The sequence below is a fragment of the Sparus aurata genome, chromosome 15 (genome assembly GCF_900880675.1).
Source record: "Sparus aurata chromosome 15, fSpaAur1.1, whole genome shotgun sequence".
Taxonomy (NCBI): Eukaryota; Metazoa; Chordata; class Actinopteri; order Spariformes; family Sparidae; genus Sparus; species Sparus aurata.
In genome coordinates, this window is record NC_044201.1 from 8658325 (window position 1) to 8676890 (window position 18566).

The window sequence follows — 18566 nt, forward strand, 5'->3', positions numbered from 1 at the left end:
ATATTGAAATATCCATTTTATAGAGCATACAACCACAGAATCAGTTTGAAATATAGTTGTGAGATTCCCAGGGTTGTTGTTATGGTAGTTTGATGTGCCTTAAAGGCATCAGGTGTGAAAAAGCTTTCATGAAACATGAAACATAATTGATTGAAGGTCTTTGGCAGTCAGAGGTAAAAATTAGTTTGTGGGTACATGTGTGGATATAAGTGCAATAAAAATCCCCTCCCCCAGCACGTCTTTCAAGTGCAAGCTACCCTCTGAACAACAGATGAAGTAATTCCCTCTCAAACATGTTTATATTTGTAATGTTAAGTAAAGTACAACATGTCATGGTATATCCTGGGAGCATACTTCTCTCCCTTGTTACCCATTCTGACCGGAGCCAAGGAAAACACTTTGCTTGGCCTGCACTGCTACCCTGAGCTCCTCTCTACCTTTCCTTATCAGCACACAGTGAAGTGGAACTCAACTGCAAGAAAAATGTATAGAATCTTATTTTCCCAGCCCTGTCGCCAAAGGAAACTTTGGCAGTTAACGTTTCTGCAAACCACGGACACATTCAAAACTATACGTTTTTGTATCATATCAACATTTGAACAAGTTACAAATCACACTGACATTACACGTATATGTGTTTATGTATGTATGTATGTATCTATGTATGATGACTTTTATTCTGGGAGGTGGAGGGGAGGGTGTCGGGGTTAGATGAGTAGGCTTCCAAGCCAGTGGCCGCAGTTTGAGACTGCATTCAACATCTGTAAGTCCAAAACAACTGGATATTTTTGAGGAGACCTCGGGACGAGATCCAGCAGTGTTTGTAGCGACAAAAACCAAGATGAGTCCTGAAACCCAGAAATAAGTTAACATTATTACACTTCTGGTTCCCTTAACACAAGCTTAACAGATTTGAAAGTTTTGTTGTTATTCATCATGCCCCAGGTTTGAATTATAGTGTGTTTCTCTGTATCAAAAAAGATGGTTGCCAACAAGTGCCGTAATGAGTCTGCAGAAGTCGTCAGGGACATTCAACGTTGTCACGCCGAACAAGGAGACTCATCTACCCGGGTACTTTAAGCCAAAACACAACCTTTTCCTTACCCTAACAAAGTGCCTGAACCTAACCAGACCACAAGCGCAGCGCTGTCATAACATTACATTTAAAGTGGAGTCTTATAGAAACATAAAGTTGTCACATAAAGAAATATAATGATTCAACATATGTGTGATTTGAACAAACTTAAATTGCCATCACATTGCTGACACACCGCAAGCCTTGCTGTCGATCCGCTGGGCAACAGGTCTCTGGTCAAATACCTTTGTAAGGTTTTCTGTTTAAAAAGATAAAGAAGGATTTGCTCTCAAAACAGAAAATCTCTGGCTGAACTGCCCCTCACCTCACTGCAGAGGACGCAAGAAATGTCTCAGCTGTGCGAGGGAAAGGGAGCCTTTTGTGCAATCAGTGGGACACATTAGGGAGAAAATTGCTCCGGGGGTTTATGAACTTAATAAGAAAGTTTTATCTTGATTTGACACCGCTTTGATGCCCGTCTGTTGTTTCCACGATAAGGGGTGAGGTAGAGGAAGTGCTTTGTGACCCCTATGGTCTGCGCCTGGAGGCAGCCTTTACACTGAGCTGCACCCGGAGCTGGAGCTCGGCGGCATTAGTTGCCTGTAGGAGCGCCGCATTCAGAGATTCCTTGATGTGATGGATGAATGAAGGGCACAGAGCTGCACTCTGGGCCCGATTGTGTTTCTCTTCAGTCACCACATTGCCAATACAAACCTGGACAGGCAAAGACAAACAGGAGGAAGGCCAATAAGTCACTCTCTCTCTCCAGCAGCTACATGTTGCTTGTTAGGCTGTGGGAGGACTCGCTCCATTCAGCACACCGGTAAATATTTTGTCCTTATGGGCTGAACACATCAATATGGTTTATGTACTACTCAGTGACTAACACCATTAGTAATCGTCAGTGGCTATCGTAAATGGGGCCATTTAGCTTTTTATCAAAACAATCACATTTTGCAGCAGTTGGGGTCGGGGGCCGAAGTGGATCCATTTAGCGCATAAACAGGAAATAAAGCCATCCCTCATGCACTCACGTATGCAGAGCTGTGGCTGAAAATGCCCTTGACCTCCCGCCCCTCCTCCTGGTCGGCGTCATGCACAAAAAAAAAACTAACCAAAAAAAGCAACCCCATATACTGCTTTGCGTCTCTCATCATTTCTCAATATATCATCAGGATTGTATATGTTTATGTAATTATTATTGAGCCGGAGAAATAGTTCAGCGTTCTAATATTGCATTTGATCTGGAGATCTTCAAACGTGTCGCCATAAATCCTTAGATGCAAATCACAGGCCCGGCACATCGCCGTGGTGCCGCGAGGTCTGAGTGCAGTTTTGATGGGGTGAAATTCAAAAGAATAATCATGGTTTTGGGGGAATGAAAGCTGAAACCCTAGCCAAGCAGGATCCTCTCTGAAGTGCTTCCGTATGCCTCCTGAGTCAAAAAGGCCTATGATTTCATTGTTCAGCTGGTACAGTATGTGTTCTGAATTCATATCGTTCCTATTATTATCCACCCAAATCCACCTCATTAAGTCAGCCTCTCCTCCTTCGCTGAAATTGTTTCAGTGAAGCTCAAAAGTGGCTTGTTTAATTTCAAGCTCCATCCACAACAATAAAAGACTGTTATTGTGGCCCCCAGGCCTGCTCCTGAAATAGCACCGTGAGTGTCTGCTTTAATAGCAGAGATCAGCGTGAGCGTCTTTGAAAATAGATCTAGTCCATCGCTCTGCAGTTTGGCCGACCACAACAACCAGCTTTGACAGAATGTGGCGGCTGATCCATGTGGCACCAAAATGTGCTCAGGACATTCGGGCTGCTTGACTCCACATGTCTGGTCGGGGTAAGTGTCTGCAATGATGAGGACATAAAGGAAATTAATATTCTGAACATATATTCTCAGATAGTTTTGGTTTTATTTTCCCAGTTGTTGAGTTATTTGTCTTATTTGTATGTTAAAAGGAAAAAGAAAGAACGTATTCTAAAAAAAACCTTGACAGGATGCTCTAATGATTATCCAGAGTAATGGGGTCTCTGTTTCTGTTGGTGAACAGGACTTCCGATCGTCAGACCAGCAATATGAATTTTCTTATCTCAATATACATACATTTTAATTTATATATTTATTAAACAAAGCAACAACCATAATGTTGACAGCAAAAGAGGTGATGAGTCTGAATGTGACTGAACGTTTTGTTTCAACACAGTATAGCATCACACAAGCGTGGTTGAAAACATGGGAGCCAATGAGATCTTGCTCAACTAGGCTTTTAGTTGATTATCAAAGGGCAGTGCTTTTTCTTTTTGGGAAGTTTTTATTTAGCTTTAGCAAAGCCAAACATGTGAGCAGACAGCATATAACTTGCTACCACCAACAGCCACTGAATCTTGCACAAAACACGAACAAGACAATAAACACTGAGAAAATCAAAACTCGAAGATGTCAAAAATAAAATGCAAAAAATAATGGAAATAGGACAAAAAATTGAGAGATCTGGGGCAACATCTCATCTCAAGGGTCGTATGGTCCAGCACATCCTCAATAAACAAAGACTAAACTACAATCAGTCTGATGGGATGGGAGGTTTTCCATGTAGACCAAATAGGGTTGCCATATTTAAAGAGTTTTTTAATGCTCTCAGTGCCACAAATGAAATCCCTTTCCCCTGACAATGTTGTCGAGGCAGATACCTACTGGAAAAAACAAACAACAAAGCAAATAAACTACGCATTTTTTACACTTTAGATACTACTCAGGTTTCTTATTTCTACAAACAAACCATGTGCTCAAGGAAGTGAAATAATTCTGTTGTATAAATCTATTTACATTCTTCACTGCTCATGACCCCAATCGAATCTCACGTACAAGACTGTGGATCACTGGAGACTGCGTGGACAGTGTTGATCCCTCACTTGTATTCTGAATGGGAAAATGGACTGATGTATGTAGTTTTGAAAGTGGTGATTCATGTTATGAAATACCCAAAACATGTGTTGACCTGTAATCATCCTAGAATAAAGATAAAATATCCATATATATGGAAAATATGTAATTCAAGGACTTATTAAAATTCCCTTATCTATGACCAAGAAGGCAATTCACAAACACCCTGGTGAAGTGGCCCCACGTACTGAAGGCAGTAGCTCGACATAGCTGAAAAGCTACATCACAATTTAACAATCAGAGTTCAATAAAAACAACAAAACAACAAAAAATAATTTTGGAAACTTGCTCAGCCTATAAAACCCCTAAAAGTACATTATAAAACTAATGAACAAAAACTAAGAAGACTGGCACATTTGAAGTTTTCAGAATATCATTAATTTGGCGTTTCTATAAACACTACGACAACAAATAAAAAGTTAGTTCAAACAGAAAATCATTTAGAGAAGATCAGTCGGCTATGAACGTTAGTACAAATGAGAAACAGACGATGGAAAGACGCCACAAGAGTCTGGTGAGGGGCCAGAGGACTGGGGTCCTCTCACACTTGTGTCCTTTACTGCACAGCCTCGCATGGCACCCGACCAGCTGTTTGACAGCCCCGAAAGAAGTCGCCTGATTGTTTTTGGACATTGCAGCATCAGTAAATGTGTCTCTTGCAGTCGGTCTGGCCACAGCCACATCTCAAGCGGCTCTCGGCCTCAGCAGCATTCCAGTACCATTGTGAATAATCATAGGGGTGTGTGATGAGCACCAGAAAGTCTTTCTTCTGAAACCTGGCTGCTGCACGACGCCTGGGAGGAAGGAAGTGGAGACTGCGAGACTTTAAGGGAGATGACAGCTGACAGATGCATCGCTCTCGGTGGCCACTGGTGCTGTTCGAGGACTTGGACTGGATCGCAGGGTGATGCTCATCAAACACTTGTCATTTTGTCTCCTTCGCAGAGCACAGCTGAGCGAGGCCCGGAGGGTGTGTGCAGCGTGATATTTGGCCCCGAGAAAACGAGAAACTGCGTCCTTTGCTTTCACACTCCCACGTCTTTTATCTCGTTTCTGCTCTTCTGCTTGAGAACACTTGTCAGCGGCCGTCACGGTGGGCGGGTCATTGGGACCATGTGAGTTCTCATGGGAATGGCGGATCTGCCCACTGCTCCAGAAAGGTGATGCACTTCAGCCGTTTCATTCTCTTGCTTTACCGCAGCCGGGCTCTCACATGACATGACCCACAGTTAATTTGGATTCCTGAAACCCCAAAGCCAGCACTTTATTCTTTCCTTTGTGTTTTATGTTCCTTTTTTTCTTTCTGTGGAGCTGCTACTGGGTGGAGGAGCTTTATCAGAGTTGCTTGCCCGCTGGGGAGATAAAAAAACCTGCAGTGCCGGCTATAATGAGTCCAGCTTGTTGATTTATTCCACCTCGAGATCCAAGTCCTGCGTGTCTCCCTCTCAGTCTGCTTCTTTCATTCTCTTCCTCCCTGGTTAGGTCGGCGGCGCAGGGAGGAGCAGATAAAGTTGTTTTTGAGCACAGGCATTTTCTGTTACTCCCAAACACACACTTGCACTGGACACTCTCACCAGCTGGCAGCCTCGGACTGTGGAAGAAGAGGGCTTTGTGATTGAGGGCGGCCTGCTGGGCATGCTCTAAACACACCCACAGTGCTTCAGGGGAGAGGAGCTGGGAAAGGAGAGGCCTAAAGGGACACAGAGGCCTCCAAACAGCAGCCAGTGACCCGGCCCGCTGCTAACACTTTACATTATCGCCCCGACACCATTACAATACACAAGGGAGGGAAAGATCCCAGTAACAGGCTTGGACACTCCTAAGTATGACCTACTGTAAGAAATAAGTGTTATAAATGCTAAAGCGGGAGGCATGGGGCCTGCTGCACAAAGTCAACCCAAGAAAGTTGCTGTAAATTGCGTGTGTCATTGTTTGAGAAAAAGAGAGAGAGAGCGGGGGTTTGAGGTTTGACAGACTCCTATAATGTGCGGGGCACCTCGGGCATCTAAAAGTAAAAGCCAAATAGGCCGAGTGTTGGTGCCAAATGCACAACTGGATTTCAGAAAGGTTTCGTGCATTATTCAAAGATAAAAAGAGAACATAACACGTCAGAGGAGAAGGAATAATAAACTCTCTGCAGGAGGCGGCCCTGAGTGCAGCGGAGAAAGGCTTGTCAGTTGCCTTCAGAGTGTGAGTGTGTGTGTGTGTGTGTGTGTGTGTGCGTTCAAAGTCAGCAGAAGATTGATGATGCTGTCGTCTTTGGTGGTATTGTGGTAACAGTGTTATAGTGTAATGGAGTGGAGGTTTGAACTGGGAGGTAATGGCTGTAAGATGTGGACGTGGCAACATCCAACAGGTGTGCCACGCCTATCACCACCTTCTCTTCCTTTTCAAATTGATGGGTGCGAGGTTTATAAAGCCAGCCGAAGCCAGGCCCCTTCCAGTGGTCCCCACGTGACCAAACTTCGTATGGTAGTCAAATCGTTTTCTGATCACGCTCGAATTGTGCCATGATCTACACGTATGAAGTTTCTGTTTAAAAGATATTTTGTCAGGCCAAGAAGGTCGCAGTTTCTCGTAATTAAGGTAAAATATCGCCCAGTTTTGCGTTAAACCGCTCAGTGACAACATCGCCTCGACACGCGATGCCAACGCCAAAATGGCCTCCAGCTAAAAAAGAATAAAATCACAATAAAGCTGGTCATATTGACAACTGCAGTTATGTAAAATGATAGTTTTTTCTGTTATGTAAGCTGATAATATACATTCATAGTCTTATATTTCATTAGCTTTATGACAAACTCCATCTTTATTGATTTGGAAAATATCATTGAAATTGACAAACATCATGATTCAGGGCCTTGTCCAAACGTGATAAAAAAAATAGTTTGTTTTTTGTCTTTCACAACAGTACAAAGGTTTTTTTTGTTTTTTTAAAAAAAGGGGCAAACTTGAAGAGGTGTGACTTCTGCACTTCATGGTCAAACGGACCTAAAATCCAGGCCAATAGAAAATTTAAGTTTTTCTGGTTTCTCCCCCGATATCCTCTGCCTGTTCTGCCTCAACTCTGTGATTTACAGAGTTTCCTGAAAGCAACCTGTAAATGCTGCTAACTGTTGCAACAAGTTAGCTCTGCTAGCTGACAGCCAGAAGGAGGTGGTAATCAGGTCCGGGGCCAGAAACCAGGCTCAATGGCCTCTATGGACGCCATGACAGAGGAGAAGAGACCTAGACGTGATGGAGACGGCTAAGAAGAGATAAAGATGGTGGCCAGGCAAGAGGCAAGAAGGCTGAGCTGGGCTTGTTGCTGTTGGACTAGCAGGTGATTTTTCTTTGTGTTAGCAAAGTTATCAACACACTCAAGTCAGCCCATTTTGCCATAGGTTTAGCTGGTAGCATGTTGTAGCCAGGTGTCATTGTCTCTGGTTCACGTTATGTTAGCTTGTCAGTGAGTGGCGAGCAAACCTACTTCAAGAAATACATCAGGGCCTTCAGGGCTGTCAGTTTTTTTTTTGTTTTTTTTTTGTGGTTAGCATGTAATGTTACATTACTTCAAGTGTTTCAGAAAGCTGGGATTCATATTCAAGACAGTTGTATTGCCCTCGGAAACGGTGGCGTCCAAAAAATGGCCGATGGGAATGGTGAGAGAGAACTGTGAACAGTAAAGTTGCAGGTAAAAGGGAAACTAAGCTTAATTGCTCTATCAGGCTGTGAGCGACACATTTTATATCACACAGTCATTAATAATACAAGACTATTGAATTGTGCTCCTTTAAGATTCAACTACAGCCTAAAACTTATCTTAAAGAACTGAAGGAGGGAGTTTTTGTGTTTAGTGGATAAGACTCTGTGTAATTTGATGGAATTGCAGACATCAAAAAAACGAATTTAAAGACATTATATATGAGAGCAAAATAACAGTTACTGGCAGATTCAGTCCAAAAGTGCAGTTAAGTCTCTCTGAGGGCTGTAATCATCCAATCATCCAAAAGGTTGATGAGACAGAACCTCTTTCTTACCACGCATCCAAATCACAGGTGAAAAAAAAAAAAAAATGTGTTGCTTTTGTCTAGCTGCCTGTGACATCAGCCGCCAAATGATCCGTGATATTCCATGACACAGTTCACGGGATCGGCCAGTGCCGCTGTCTGTACACGTGACATTATGGAAACTATTAGTGCTGAGATGTTACAAAAAGAAGGTGCCAGTCTTTTTGACCAAATGAAAAACGCTACCCTCATCGCTGTCTGCTACCCTGCGAGGTCAGGGGCAGTTGTGTTCCACTACCTTTGGCGGTTTCCAGCTCTTTCTGCCGTGATGCGAAATCAAATTGTAAAGCCTTTTTTATTTCCCCCTCTCTCGTTAAAACAGGCTTCCTCGTTTAAGTTTCCAGCCTGGGTTCTCTCTGGGGTCTTCACCTGGTAAACAGGAGAAACATCTAAATCGGTGGAAAATGTGCCTCACGGCGTTGGGGAGAACTGCCCCCCTCCGCCCGGCAATTCTGCAAAGGTGTAAAACATTACAACCACATCAGCTGGAGGCCGTGGGCCGAGCAACAATAATGAAATGAGGAGTTAAATATGGATCTGGTGGGAGGGAGGAGGGATTAATGGTGAGTCACGGAGACTTTTATGAAGTATTTAATGTACACACACACTGACTCAGGTGTCTTTTGTCCTCTGAAGGGTGAAACAGAATCTCAGGGAAGCTCGGTGCAGCCACACTCCTGCGCTCCAGCCATTTGATGTCTCCTGCGCGGCTTTAGCTTTGTCCAAGAGAAGCAGAAATTAGCATGCCTCACTCTCTCTGCATGTATGCATGTCACCTTCCATTAGTGTGGGTGGAGGAAAAGGATGTCGAGGAAAGCCCTGGTGAGGTGTTTTCTCATGGAATCCCCCTCCGAACGGCGCTCACTCGTTAGAGTTTCCAGCCACTTAAGAGAAAAACGCTGTTATTTTAACACACGCACATTCCTGCTCTGTCACATAACGGCCTACACGAACACAAACGCGCCAAACCATACACAACCTTTTTTTTTGATGAAAACAAGGTATTAATGTTCTCTAATTTTGTGTTGGCCTCTGATCAGACTCTGGCTCGACAGCGCGCAGACTGCGAAATTGTTTGCCCTCTAAAGGTTGGTTGCGATAGAAGAATACTGTGAAACAAAAAAAAAAAGAAAGTGAATGAAAGCCTCCTTATGTGTTTTACAGCCCCTCTTATAAGGTCACAGGCACAGAGTGGTCACAGCTCAGTAGCAGTTGCATTGCCACGGTTGGTTTCAGGGGTCTGATTGATGCTCACCAATAATGATCTCTGTGTCCCATGCTGCGAGGTTCACTAATTGTTAAGTAGACTGAAATATGGGTTTGTACTTTAGCAGCAGCATGACGGGCTTCTGACCCAGAACCATCTGTTGGTTTTAGCAAAAAATGTCGTTCTTTCCTTGGATCAAAGGATCTGTTATGTCTGCACATACATGAATGTGTGAGACTTTGATTCCCGCCAAAAAAGACCTTTCTAAGGGTCCCTGCTGGTCCTTTAACAATCGTAAAAGTGCCCCTAAAAGAAATTCTGATTGATCGTGAATGTTTTGGAAAGACGAAGATGATGAATTTATCAAAGTGTTTTTGGGGCTGTCAGCTCAGAGCGTCCTTGATGTGTGTGGGAAAATGTCATTAAGTTAGGGTAAGGTCACACTCGTGCACCCACTCACTCACACCCGCCCACCCAACCGAACACACACACACACGAAGAAAAAGCATAAAAATGCACACATTTTGTACACAATTTTGACTCAATATACCGTGATTAATGGCCGTTCATACAGTCTTTATATAATTCTGATAAATGAAGCTTTAAATAGGAATTAATGATCTCCGCCGCTCTTGCATACATGCACCTAAATGGCAATTTGCATCCGTAATGCCTCATGTGAGAATAAAGATATTTAGCTGTCAACAAATCCCCCGGGGATCGGGGAAGCTTTTGTCTTCCGCTGCTTGCGGTCTCACTTCACAACACCAGGAATAAAAAGAAAAATGCTGGTCTCCTGCACAGATTTCCATGACACACACAGCTTCAAAGTAAACATGTTTTTCTAATTCTGTCAGCCCTGCTCTATTGTGCTATTCACACATCCCGCTGGACATTTAGCCGACAGACCGGCCTCGCATGCACACGCAGTCTCGATACAAACTGGGGAAAAACACACACACATTACAATAGCAACCTGTGCTTCTGGATATACACATCTCTATCTTCACCAGTCTCTGGCACGGTCCTGCTGCCCTCTCTTTGTGCTCCAAACAACATCTTCCCATCTCTGAAGAATGCCTCTGAGAGGCCTCTCTGACATGCATTGTTTGTGCAAGAGAATTTAGACCCTCAGCCCCTGGCCTTGGCCCTCATCTGCAATCCACCCATAGGCAGGGCTGCCACTGTGACTAATGCCTTATAGACCTGCCTCTCTCAGTTTGTGTGTGTGTGTGTGCATACATGTTTGAGTGTGTCAGAGAAAGAGAGAAAGTGTGACTAATGTCTACAGAATGGTATTTATACATTAGGGGGCCATTAGTAGTTTAGGCTCCTGGGTGGAACAGCGGGGAGGGAGACAGGCATTGTCGTGGCCCCCGTCACCCCTATCACAGCCAACCACTGTCGCTCCTGCAGCACACACAGCCATTTTGACAATGTTGAGGAAACAAACAACAGCTGCCAATGCACTGGAACATACTGAATGAACACTATACATCCAAATGCGATTTCCTTTTCTTGCTCTGATCGCAGGTTGTTTAATTGCGCATGATGCAACGAGGAGTACTGCAATAGTAAACCTTCAAAATTTCAGATCCATTTCAGGTTCACATTTCCCAGAAGCAATTTAGACGAACCATCCTCTGCGGGAGAGGACTACGTTTCAGGGCCCACCGCTGCATCACTTTTTCATTCCTTTTTTTTCTGGCAGATCAGCATCTAGGAGAACTTTGCATTTGTTCAAATGTAAAATGAATAGAAAACAATGTTGTTCCTCCTTTACCTCCAACGTATGATGCCCTTATAACGTCTGTTAAATTGATATGCAAAACAATTTGTACCATGATCCAAGTTGTAGGTTGACACTTACCTAGAATGCTGAAGTAATGTGTTTTTGGTTTGCTGAAATGGTGATCTTAAAGTATATGACTGTATAAATGTGTGTATGGCGTAATTGCTTAGTTTACAGCATTAACAGATGTATGTAATAAACATTACACATTGTGAGGTGTGTCATACTGTATCTTCTGGTAAGTTTTGTGGTGAGGGCCAAGGTTGTATCCTTGGACCTCATTTGCTCTGAATACATTGCATGCAAACACAATATTCATTTTCGTTGTTATGTGAGTGACACGCAGATCTATGGTCTGTTAAAAAACACAGTGCATGATATTTTGTTTCCAAGAAGTAAAATGTTGGATCCCCCCAAAACTTTATCCAGCTAAACAAAAAAAAAGTCATAAAACTCCTTCTGCAAAAATAAATCTGCAGCCTTTGACTGTTCGTTTGTCAAACAAGTCACAAGAGTGATCGAATTATGTATCCTGCAACTTGGGTGTTCTTCAAAGTTCATGTCTGTCCTCTCATGCTTTCAGGTAATACAAAACACAGCCCCTTAGCTTTTTAACAAATTCAAAGTGACAACAAGATTAAATCATATAGAATTGTTTTTATTTATTATCATTTCTGAGTTTTAAGCAACACACAGAGGCATATTGAGTGATGCGTTTGTGTTTTTGTCTGAAATTCGTCTGTTTAATGACACAGACATGTTCCTATGATATCTACACTGACTCTGAGAGGAGTGCATGTGAAAACACTACTCAATCTCCAGGGTTTCATCACGCACAGTGTCTTTGGTTGTCTGTGGTGCACTAAATGTAGTTTAATGTTCAAATCAGACAGTCTCTGCTGACAGCACGCCTGACAGAGACACTGTAAAAGAGTCAACACTGACTTATTGCTTCTGGTGAGAAGTGTTGTTCTGCCCCATGATATCTCAAATTTAAAAAATGCAACTTTAATTCGGGAAGAGAAATATGCGTTTGACCGTGATAAATATTATTTAGATAGTTGAGTTTCATCTGGCCCCATCAGAAAAATCACATGCACAAACCGTGTAAATGTCAACAACAATAAGTATTATTATATTACAAATGTATTTCTACATTTACTGAGTCTAATTTAATTTTTTTGTAAAAAGTGGCCTATAGACAGGGATTTTTGAAGATAAATGAACATAAACCTTTTTTATTTGACTTTCACATATTTGTAGTTTAAACCATGTTTACATTTAAAGTTGTCATCATTTGACATCAAAGAGCCAGAGCTGGAACTAAGAACTTTCCAGTTTTCAGAAATTCAACCAAATCAAAGCCACAGAACTTCTGTTGCCGAGCGACTATTCCCTGAAATAACAAGCAGTGAGCTGAGCAGTTTTGGTTAAGCAGAAAACAGCAGCGTTGGATAAGTCAAGTCAAGTTTAACTTTGATAGCGACTAACACGACGTAGCCAAGATGTTTCGTCTGTTCGGCTGTAGAAAGGTTTGTCTTCTTCATATTTTCAGTTGTTGTGACATTGACCTTATTTTAACTTAACAGTTTGTGGTATTTAGTAAATACTCTGTTTTAAGTTTCTTTTCATCGACTGTTAAGGCACAATATGTTTAATCAATTTGCATCATGTTAATTTTTCTACAGAATGTTGTACATGTGGAAGCAGCTGAGGGTAGAAAGACGCACAGCTCTCTGAGCAGGTAAGGAAATCCATCTGTGCTGACATGCTCCTGCCCCGACTATTTCTTTCTTCCCATGGGCAGATTAATTAGCTTCTTTTTCAAGTTTGTTAGATGATTTTACTCAAAGCACTCAAAGAGAACCACTCGTGTGGACACTGTCAGGAGACAGAAACTTTACTCTGGTCCTGTGTATAACAGCACTCAAGAAGCAATGTGGTTAAAATTTGGAGTAATAACAGAAATGCACCGACTGTAGTGGGTCGCAGATATGTAAATTCTGCTAGCACAGCTTTGAAACAACCCGAATCATGACTGCATTTGCTACAGACCCATCATTCAATTCAAATTCTGAAAAAAGCTTTTAAACTAGTCAGATGATCCTGAATTCGTCACAGACTGGAGTGATTAATTCCTTAAAATGGTCGCTCGAGAAGTTTTATGAATTATTCTACACAATTATTGTAATTTCTTTACTTAATGTGACCGTGACCTTATTTCAATTTCAGCTTGCAGTTTTTCTCAGTGGTTTAGTGGATAATTTCAAATCAACAACTGTATTTCTCTCTTTATCAACAGTGCCTCCATCTCACTCACTCCTGCTGCCACCATCAACAGTGATGAAAAAATCTCTATATGGCATCGACTCTTCGGTCGGCCCATGGTACGTGTGAACGGCTGTGTATTCGATTCATTTAAGTAGTATATAGGAATTAATATTTGATTTTCAAATTGTAGATGCAATCAGTTTGACAAATTTATATTCTAATCATTTGTTTGTTTCCACCAGAACTACCAAAAGGACAAAAAAAGGTAAGGGTTACATTTCTTCATTTCCAGCTAGCACATTCACTATGAGTGATTAAAACAGTTTGTTTTTTTCTTGCTTGTTAATACCACATTTTATTTGATTCACGACAACTTAACTTCTCTTTGGTCATTTCTTTCACCAGGGTGGACAAAACCACTGAGCCCAAGGAAAAGAGAAAGAAGACTTGCTGGTGGTCTAAGGTATGTATGTTTGACATAAAGTGCAGCACCCTTGGCGGAAGAGTGTGTCTTCGCATGATTTAACCAGAGTGTTTCTTTACCACAACAGAAACGTAACCGTGTCGCACCGGCTCCTGAAGAACTGCTCCCGAAGAAGCAGTGCCCACCCACCCCTCGCAAAGACAGAGTGGTGAAGGTTACAGGAGGAAAGGGACCTGAGATCAAGAAAGTTCTTCCACCTGTGACTGAAAAGGAAGAAGAGCCTAAAATCTCAGTCCCACAGCCCCTCACACATCCGCAGCACAAGTGCCCCGGGTAAATACGCCTGCATATAACACATATACACCAGAAAGAGATGTGAATCGTTATAATTATGTTTATAAGATGTGCTTGACTTGTTTTGTTTGTGTATCAGGTTACCGAACCCCGCACAGATCTGCTACATGAACTCCTGCCTGCAGAGCCTCCTGACACTAGAGGACTTTGTTAAAAGCATCAGCTGTCAGGAGCCGGTTTGGAGTGTAACCCCCAACACTGCAGTCATGAGGTACAGCGGCCTAAATGTTATCCTTAAATTGTACCCTCAACACCGACAAAGAAAGAGAATCTGTCTGACCCTTTTATTTCCCTTTCCAGTTCATTTATGGACATAAGCAGGTCTCACCTCTCGCGTGACGTGCGACACAAAATACGCCTCCTCAATAACTTCAAGAATGCGGTCGCTGCCTTCAATCCAGAGTTCGATGATCTCGACCAGAAGGTGCGTAACGTAGTTTCATGGGTTTTTTTGTTTGTTTGTTTCACCATTTCCTGGTTTCTCCTATGTGTTTAAACTTCTCTGTGTGTTTGTGTATGTACATCTGCAGGATGTTCATGAGTTCCTCACCTCTGTGCTGTACCAAATGAGGTCTCTGGAAGCACAGCTGAGGGTGAAGGCCGCAAGTATGGGCCGAACCTACAGCTGTCCGGTAGAAGATCACATGCTCTTCAAGATGCAGAACGTCAGGACGTGCAAAAGGTACAGCTACACAGACGCACACATTCACAGATTCTTAATTTGAGTAAAAGTACGAATACAACACTGTGGGAATACTTTGATCTTTAAATATTGGGGTACGTCACAGCATTTCATCGAATGTAAATCCTCCACAGAAGGCCTCGTCGCTTCCTCTGCAGCTGTATCTTAACTCTGTCTATCTTGTCTTTTGATGACGTAGATGCGGTGAAGGATCCATCAAAGAGGAGGAGTATACCAACCTCTCCCTGGACCTCATGCCTGGAAAAGGGTCCATTGACCAAATGCTTGCGAATTACCTCAAGGTAAGACACACTTTTCCTGCCCACTGACAAAATGTGATAAGATCATGTTTAAGACACATGTCAATCCCAGAACCAATGCTTATGTTAGCATGTGTAGGGATATCTAGTTGTTTTAATGTCATGTTAATCCAGTATAGAAGTGTAAGCAAGTTTGTTCCGTGCCTTTCTGCAGGAGACGGAGTTGGAGTACAGGTGTAAGTGCGGTGCAACCATGTCGCGCAACCGCATATCATTTGTGAACCTGCCAAGGTGAGTGAGATCACATCCATCCCAATGCCTAACTTTGTGTCAAACTGTTAGTAACACCATATTTGATCTCTTTTCTCCATCACCCGGTGCCCATACATCATCTTTCTATCTACAGAGTACTGGTCTTGCACCTGAAACGTTTCCGGTTCACTCCAACGTTCCAGATAAAAAAGGTCCATGACCCCGTGGACCTCCTCAGGGACCTGGTGGTCTCCTCCAGCGAGGTACGGAAAGACCGAATGACCTCATTGCAAACCAACTCATCAGACTGACGCTGATGTGAGTGAACATGTGAATAATGTGTGTGTACTAACTCTGATTACCTGTGCTCCTTCTCAGGGCGGCGCCTGCTACAGTTTGGTCAGCACCATCAGTCATCTCGGACACTCAGCAAAAAGTGGTAAGATAATCTATTATTTCACTTGAACTGTCAGTCAGTTAACATACATACAGTCCACTGAGTCCTGTGACAGCCTACATTAACAATGATTTCTCTCCTGTTAGGACACTACATCTCTGACGGCGTGGATTTAGATGTGGGACAGGAGGACCTGAGCGACCGCTGGTTCACCTACAATGACGCAGTGGTCACCAAAACAACAGGTCACTCTGTGTGTGCCAAGCGCATTAACTCCTCCTACATCCTGTTTTACAAAAGACAAGTAAGTGAGCTGTGCACATGCACACAGAAATGATAGTACCGCATACTTATTAAGCAACTGAGAAGACGGATTCAGAAATCCACAGACACTGAATTTATTGGGTGTTCCTATTCTATTCTTTACAGGATTAAACTGAAGGAGACTCCCGGCCGGGCTTAGTTGGGGGCCAGTTGTCCTCGCTACAGGCCGAGGAAGATCATCCTCGTCCCCATCTCTCTCACTGTGCCTTCGCTCTCACTCCCTCCATCCATAGGGAAGGAGGAAGGAAGACCAAATGAGGTCCTGCAAACACAGCTGAGGATGAAGCCAGCAAGCACGGGCAGAACCTACAGCTGAAACTCTCGCCAAAATGCAACTTAGGCTTTTTTGTGAATGTATACGAGTCAAACCGTCGTGTAAAAGCATAATTACGACGAAAGAGGCACTTTTAAGCCTTACCGTATTTTTGTTTTCGGGAGTGGGAGTGCTAGGGGCACTTTTACGATAGCATCAAAATCGCTATTTTTAAAACACTAGGAAGGCTCGCCACAACATGAAACTTTGCTCGTAGTATCACCAGGGTCTCTACACATGAACACGAGCATTGAGAACATTGTTTGTGTACACAGAGTTTACTAAAAAAAAAGTTTTTGAACAACTCACGTTAGCAGTAGCTTGTTTCCGCTAGCCGCCGTCATGGCAGCCGAGAATTATCGATCTCCGAATGCGACGTTACCTGGAGGAGAGTTGAGGTGGACCGCTACTGTCTTCCGGCAACAACTATCCGCGCGTTATCTCACGTGACTTTTCCAGCGTTTGATTTTGGTATTGTTTGTTATATGAGGCTCCTTGTTCAACTGCAAGGTCAATATTGTGTTTCGCGAACTTAATTGTCCGTGCGTTTATATGGAACTAAGCATAAGGAGCGGTCCACCTTACCTCACCTCCATGTTACGTCGCATTCGGAAATCGACACTTCTCCACTGGCAGGACGGCAGCGAGCGGAGGAAACATCTGCTAATGTGAGTTGTCCAGAAACACTCTTTTTAGTAAACTCACAAACAATGTTCTCAATGCTCGTGTTCAAGTGTAGAGACCCTGGTGGTCCTACAAGCAAAGTTTCATGTTGTGTCGAGCCTTAGTGTTTAAAAAAATAGCGATTTTGATGCTATCGCTAATTTGCCCCAAGCACTCCCATTTAAAATGAGTTTGACCCGAAAACAAAATTACGGTAAATCTTAAAAGTGCCTCTTTCGTCGTAATTACGCTTTTACACAAAGGTTTGACTCACATACATTCACAGAAAAGCCTGGGTTGCATTTTGGTGAGAGTTTCACTTTAAGATGCAGAATATCAGGACCTGCAAAAGGTACAACTACAGTCACACGCATTCATATGTATGTAGTGCTGAGGAAGTGTTCAGATTCTTTATTTGAGTGAAAGTATAAATGCCACCCTGAAAAAAAAAATTAGATTTTTTAGATATTTGAGTACGCCACAGCTTTTAATCAAATGTAAATCCTCCACCGAAGGCCTTGTCGCTTCGTCTGCAGCTTTATTTTAACCTCATCGTCTTCTGATCACGTAGGCGTGGTGCTGGATCCACCAGTGAGGAGGCCGGATTGGGTCCAGTTGTCTACGCTACAGGCTGAGGAGGAACATCCATGTCCCTGTCCCCCACTGTGTTCCCCCCTCCCTCTCTCTCTCTCTTTCTCTCTCTCTCTCTCTCTCAACCCAACCGGTCGAGGCAGACGGCCGCCCACCATTGAGCCCGGTTCTGCTCCGAGATTTTTGCCTGTTAAAAGGCAGTTTTTTCTCGCCACTGTCGCTAAGTGCTTGCTCATGGGGGAAATGTTGGGTCTCTGTAAATAAATTGGATCGAGTAGTATGGTCTAGACCTGCTCAATTTGGAAAATTTCAGTTTCGGTTTGAATTGGCGCTTCACAAATTGGCTGATTGATTAAACCTGAGTCCTTTCAAGCTGCTGATTTTTTGTATCCATTTGGTCCAATTATAAGTGTAGCCAAATCAGTATAAATTATCACAGTAACTGCAGACTTGGCAGTGTAACGGGCATTGAAGGTAAGTTTGCATGGTTAAATCAGATAAACATTGGTTCCAAATGAAATGGATAAAAGCTTCAGCTTCACCAATGTAATTATATAATAACTGTGTATATGTTTCTTTCAGATCAATTGTGAGCTTATAAAAATTGTAATTGACTTATTTTACTTGACTGAACTCAACTCAAGACAAATAAAATGATTCAAACTGAAGCAACAGTTTACGGCAGCATTTGTGTTGTAACATCTCCATCACGTTGAAGTAATACTTGTTTGAATGTCAGCCAACAGATAGACTGTGGAACTGTTTGAACATTAATGTGTTTGCAGCCAAACTATTTAACAGAAAGATTTCTAATAATAATGATAATGATTACAATAATATGTTTATTTGAACAACACTTAGTTACAAAGTGCCTCACAACAAACGTAAAAACACAACAAAAAAATACACCGTAATACAAGAGAAATAAATTTGTAAAATACCAAAGATAAGTTTGAAAGCAGTGTGTA

At 42.6% G+C, this 18566-nt stretch overlaps 1 protein-coding gene and 1 long non-coding RNA gene across 2 annotated transcripts; both read left to right on the plus strand.

Annotated features, from left to right (window-relative positions):
• The first annotated feature begins 12449 nt into the window (after nt 1-12449).
• LOC115596291 (ubiquitin carboxyl-terminal hydrolase 37-like) lies at nt 12450-16417 on the plus strand. Its single transcript, XM_030441196.1, has 15 exons — nt 12450-12599; nt 12756-12811; nt 13370-13454; nt 13581-13603; nt 13744-13801; nt 13890-14095; nt 14196-14327; nt 14417-14540; nt 14647-14798; nt 14998-15100; nt 15273-15349; nt 15465-15573; nt 15689-15749; nt 15854-16011; nt 16137-16417. Exons 1-15 carry the CDS (start codon nt 12573-12575, stop codon nt 16140-16142), a joined length of 1377 nt encoding a protein of 458 aa, XP_030297056.1. The 5' UTR covers nt 12450-12572; the 3' UTR covers nt 16143-16417.
• Nucleotides 16418-17230: 813 nt separating this feature from the next.
• Nucleotides 17231-18266, plus strand: LOC115596936 (uncharacterized). The gene is made up of 2 exons (XR_003986979.1): nt 17231-17359; nt 17579-18266. It is a non-coding gene; the product is annotated as an uncharacterized LOC115596936 (long non-coding RNA).
• The last annotated feature ends 300 nt before the right edge of the window (nt 18267-18566 follow it).

Coding starts and splice junctions, on each gene's coding strand:
- LOC115596291 (XM_030441196.1), top strand. CDS start 12,573: ATGTTTCGTCTGTTCGGCTGTAGAAAG. Junction 14,799..14,997: donor AACGTCAGGACGTGCAAAAG/GTACAGCTACAC, acceptor TTGATGACGTAG/ATGCGGTGAAGGATCCATCA. Junction 15,750..15,853: donor CGGACACTCAGCAAAAAGTG/GTAAGATAATCT, acceptor CTCTCCTGTTAG/GACACTACATCTCTGACGGC.